The 5,401-nt window shown below is 39.4% G+C and overlaps 1 protein-coding gene across 3 annotated transcripts in view; it reads left to right on the top strand.

The window, feature by feature from the left end:
• The window catches only part of dennd1a (DENN/MADD domain containing 1A), a 37,756-nt gene that overhangs the window by 28,495 nt on the left and 3,860 nt on the right, over positions 1-5,401 (top strand). For 2 of the 3 annotated variants that reach the window (XM_005751290.1, XM_005751289.2), the window contains 3 exons: positions 256-320; positions 1,671-1,808; positions 4,792-5,041. In XM_005751290.1, the coding sequence (XP_005751347.1) occupies positions 256-320; positions 1,671-1,808; positions 4,792-5,041 (453 nt within the window). The remainder of the gene's footprint in view (positions 1-255; positions 321-1,670; positions 1,809-4,791; positions 5,042-5,401) is intronic. The other variant, XM_005751291.1, reaches the window with a different exon arrangement.

The raw sequence follows: 5,401 nt of genomic DNA, 5'->3' as shown, positions 1-5,401 counted from the left end.
GTTCCACTTCTCACGTGTACACCACTTTGTGTTGGTCTTTCACGTGGAATTCCAATTAAAATTGATTCATGTTTGTGGCTGTAATGTGACAAAATGTGGAAAAGTTCAAGGGGGCCGAATACTTTTGCAAGCCACTGTATATATACATAATATATGTATAACAATCTATATCTATCTTTCTTTAGATAGTGGTACATTATTTGTATTTCTGACATTAAAATTTCTCCTTCCTCTCCTATTTCGTCATGTCCACAGGCTCAGCCACCAGTGCTGTTGAAAAGACCAAGCAGCAATCTGAGTCTGGAAAGCAGCATTGACCAGTAAGCATACTTTATTTATAAACAGCAAATTCCACTGTTTTTGAGTTTGTTCAGTCAAGAGATAATGTTAATGTTCCCTTGTTGGAAAAGGCAGTGGATAAATTGTGGGCCTAAAGGATTCAAAAAACATGGGGGTTTCTTTAACCTTGTTAATATCTACAATCAACATACCTGGACACTTCTAAGTTCATCACATTAAAATGGGTCTCCATATATAATCCACATATAAACTGATAATATAATCTCAGCATCCACCTGCCACGACCGGTGGGGGTAAATGGAGATAGACGAGACAAAAGACATGCTGTGAAAGAGAGCCAGACATCAATAATAACTCATAACTAAGGGTGGGTTCAAGGCCTCCTGATCCAACCCTAACTATAAGCTTTGTCAAAACAGAAAAGTCTTAAATCTAATGTTAAAAGTAGAGAGTGTCTGTGTCCCTAATCCAAGCTGGGAGCTGGTTCCACAGAAGAAGGACCTGCAACCGGAAGGCTCTCCCTCCCATTCTACTTTTAAATATCCTAAGAGCCACAGGTAAACCTTCAGCCTGAGAACGAAGTGCTCTATTGAGATAATAGGGTACCATGAGGTCTTTAAGTTAACAGGATATTTCTAATTTTAGAGAGATTACACAAATTGAAGAAAGCAGTCCTACATATTTGTCTAACATGGCGCATTGAACAACATATCCTGGTCAAAAGTGACTCGACTAAGAGTATAATTGGAATGTTTTTTGGTACCACTGAAAGATATTGATGATGGTGAAACAGTTGTTCTGTACTGCTGTACTGAGTTAGACACAAATCAGACTCCCTTCAATTGCCTCTTGGTGCATCACTCACAATTCAGACAAATCAATACATTTTGTGATGGGCGTTGGTGCAGCCCTTTAGCCCCTATGTCTGAAATAAACTGTTTTAAACCACCTTTCTTCTGATTGGCTACACTGTGTAAACAGATATTTTGAACATTAGGTGGAAGGGACTTCTGTGATGCCTATATAAGTACATCCCCCGTTTTTGACATCATAAAGATGGAGCAATAGGACAGAAGCTGTGTGCACCATTACAGGAACAAGATTTGCATCATTGGAAATGAGAAAAAATTAAGGATTTACTTGAAAGAGTGCCAAAAATTTGGATTATTTTCTTTTTCAACAAACGCTTTGCCCATTCAAATCAATAATTGAATACTCTTATATAACTTAAATTGAGCAACAAAAGAATAAGAAACTAGAAAACTTCTAATTCTAATTCTTCTAATTTCTCTTCTTAATGTGCCTCTTGCTTTCTGCCCCCTGTGTAATGAACTGTGTATTTTCTGTTGTCTTTCCTCTTGTCACTGTAGCCCTGTCCGTCCTACTCGTCACTACACAGTCTTTCTGTCTGAGGATTCGTCTGGAGATGAGCTCCAATACGACAATGAGTCCATCTCTGGGTTTCCTGACAGCTTTTTCTTCTCGGTCCCTTTTGAGTGGTCGCCTCTGTATGCATTTCCCTGATTGACTTTGCACTGTTTGGTTCATTAACAAGCCTTTCTTATTCCTTTTCTCTTTCAGTAATTGTGGGCATGTCTGTGCATAGCTACTTTTAAAGCTGTACATTTGGATAGGTTCTTGGATAGGGACATTTGTACAATTAGTATGATTAGGGAAACAAAACGATGTTATGTTGTTGGTACGGGCTTATGAAACCTGGGATCTAAAGTAAGTTCAACATACCCAGGATATCTTTCAATTATTGGGGTGGAAAATTGGTGACAAGGATAAGTGGTCATATGTTGTTGAGGGTTGTTATCAACTCAAGGGTGAAAGGGGTGGTGTGGGAAGCATCTGACCAATCACAAATGGGTGTTCCACAGATCATATGACTTCTCTTCCATAGAAAATTATCCCTGTGAGTGCAACCTACTCCAGAGATGTTATCTAATGGTGGTTAAATATCTCTAAAGAAATTAAATGTATACCAGTAAAATGCATTACGGTTGTAAAAAGCAAACAAACAAAAAAAAACCTGTAAGTATACAGATCTTCAGACTTGGGAGAAAGTCAGGGTAACAATATGGAAACTTCACAAACAAATTTCCCAACCAACTAGGAAAATAAATCCAAGAGCCTTCTTAATCTAAGGTGACGATGCTGTGCTTATCACTGTACAGTGATAAGCACAGCTCTTCTTTTACTTCGATGTTAACATGTCTTTTTAGTACTGTAGATGCTTTTTTTAGTACTATTATACTCCATTGTATAATCTATCCATCCATCCATTTTGTAATGATTACCTGGATCAGCTGTTTAACCAGAGATGGCCTGACCTTCCTCTCCCCAATCCTCTACTCCAGGCTTTTTAGAGACAGTGAAGTGTTCAAAGCCATGCAAGTTTAAGCATCCAGGGACCAAAACAGGTTAAAATGAAAAAGCAGAAACGAAAAAAAACAGCAGACCCCAATGGTTCCAGCCACAGATCAGTTGGTGGGCCTATGGTAGGACTGGCCTATGTGACTCATTCAGGCTGAGCCTGGGCAGGCTCCATAGGTTAAGGCATGACCACCAGGTGCTCTCAAGTGAGCCCCTCCCCTATGCCTGACTCTAGGGTGGGGTCCCCATAATTATGGTCTGGGTCAGGGGTCTGCAACCTTTAACACCCAAAGAGCCATTTGGACCCAGTTTCCACGCAAAAGAAAACACTGGGAGCCGCAAATACTTTTTGACATCTAAAATGAAGATAACACTGCCTATATTGTTTTTTACCTTTATGCTTTGTGTGAACAACTAAGGTGTGTTGCTTATGAAATCCATGAAATGCTACAGAGAAAATTACATTTTATTAATGTAATTAACACATTTTGAACTCTTAAAGAAATATAACAAAAGGAAAGACACCCAGCTGAACTAAAAGGATCCAGCAAACAAAAACTGTTGTGAGCCGCCACCCTTATATCGCCTTTGGGATTTTGGAGCCTTGACCTGACTTTTAAAAAATAATTGGAAAAAAGCACTATGCTGCTGAAAAATGAAAAATAGATATTTGCAAAATTCTGCCCAAATATGTATTTTACCTGGTTAATGTGTGTGGAGGGCGTGGTCTGCAGCGCCGCTGCAGGGGAGGCGGACGCACCTGAGCGGGACCCGCAATCACGCCTCGCCGCCTTTACGTCTGTGCTATCTATGCTGTTGTTGGTATGTGTCGGGCTGTGAGCTGCAAAGCTACAGCCGGCTGTATGCGTACAGCGACCGTGTGTGAAAAGTGGTCAATAAAGAGATGCTGAAAAGCATGTTCATGGAAATATTGTCGGGTCTGCCGTGGTATGTTTACAATGGGACTTCTGCTCCTGAACCTCTGCGCACAGCGTCTGCAGATCGGGGCTGTACGAAGTCACTTTCATCTTTACGCAGGACTGTAAGCTGTCATCTGTGAGGCATGAGCGGTGTTTGTTTTTAACATAGTTCACGGTGGCGAATAGCTGCTGACATAATGTGGATCCGAAGATCCATAACTGGCCTACCTGGGGTTGAAAGTCTCGATAAATGCACGGCGTTTCGGCAAGCATACCGGCTTCCGCCAGTGTGACGCTTATTTTGAGCGATGAAAAAATAATAGAATACAATTTTTTTTTATATTTCAATATCACAATAATCTTCCAATTTAGAACTACAAGTTAAAAATGAACTAACATAAAGAAAATACACTTCAGCTAAATACTTCTAATTTATTTTCCCAAACCACGCAGAGCCGCACTAATAGGACTAAAGAGCCGCAATGCCGCAGGTTGCCGACCCCTGGTCTGAGTAATATTTATGGATTTCGTTGTTATAGGGGTTTATTATAGGGTTTGTTTGTTTTTTAAATCACACTTAGTCTGGCCCCTTACCCAGTACTAATTTGCCTTGGGAGCCTTTACTAGGGGCAAATTGCCCCTGACAACATGGCTCCTGGGATCCCTCCAAAACAATGAGGTGGCCATTCATGGAGGGGCAATTTAAGAGTGGTGGCTGTGATAGAGGTAGAGCAGTTCATCTACTGAAATAAACAAAAAAATATGTATATGATTAATTTCTATTAATATCTGACTTGTACCATGATTCTTTGAACCAGTATGATGAAGTTCTCCAACTCTGCCTGTCTAAGTCAAAAACATTGAAGGGCAAATGTTCCAAACTTAAATTATTTTAAAGTCATTGGCTGAAAAGGTAGAGCAGGTCGTCTACTGATTTGAAGGTCTGTTGTTTTATCCCAGACTCCTGCTTGTATGCATGTCGAAGTATCCTTTGACAAGATATGTGTTCATCGGCGTGTGAATCTTGCATAGAAAGCACTTAGATATAGAAAAAATGCTTGTATGAATGTGTATTTTCGAATGGTGAATGAGAAATGCTGTCATAAGCGCTAGAAGAATAGAGTAGAAAAGTGCATATAACATCCATTGTGAGGAAGAATTTATAATAACAGGTTTATCTCTTTTCCTGCAGGCCACAGCCGTACCACACACTAAAAGAGGTTGAGTTGATAGAAAGTCATGATACTGGTTTTGGGCCACCAGAAAGTCATACTGCCCCCCCTAGCCCAGTCAATGAGAAGTTCTCCAATCTCAACTTGCTTGGTGACTTTTTTGGGTGCCTGGACGAACCTGAGAGCCAACCAGTTGCCTTGGCTAAGAGTCTCGAGGATCTGAGGACTTCTAAAGACTCCGATGAGTTGCAGCCCAAGTTTACCTACCAGGTGAGATTTCTGTTCCAGACACTACCTGAATAGTTTGTATTATAATTAATTTTATTATATAAGATTAGTTTTTTTCTAAATTAAATCCAGATATTCCAGACTGTTTGTAAATTCCACAATCTGTACATGAGGATTAATGGTCCTCAGATGATGATCTAAAAGCTTTTAGAAGACACGTAGTAGTGGATCACATATTTTGTTGTCTACCTATTGAACACTATGAAAACACTATTTAAAATTGTATTGGAGAAAAAAAAAATATATATATATAAAAAAAAATATATATATGTATGTATGTATGTGTATATATGTATGTATGTGTATATATGTATGTATGTGTATGTATGTATGTATGTGTAT

This window comes from Pundamilia nyererei, unplaced genomic scaffold, assembly GCF_000239375.1.
Source record: "Pundamilia nyererei isolate P.nyererei 1_Seehausen unplaced genomic scaffold, PunNye1.0 scaffold00306, whole genome shotgun sequence".
NCBI classification, from domain to species: Eukaryota; Metazoa; Chordata; class Actinopteri; order Cichliformes; family Cichlidae; genus Pundamilia; species Pundamilia nyererei.
The sequence above is the reverse complement of the archived record's forward strand: the minus strand, read 5'-3'. Positions and strand labels throughout refer to the sequence as shown.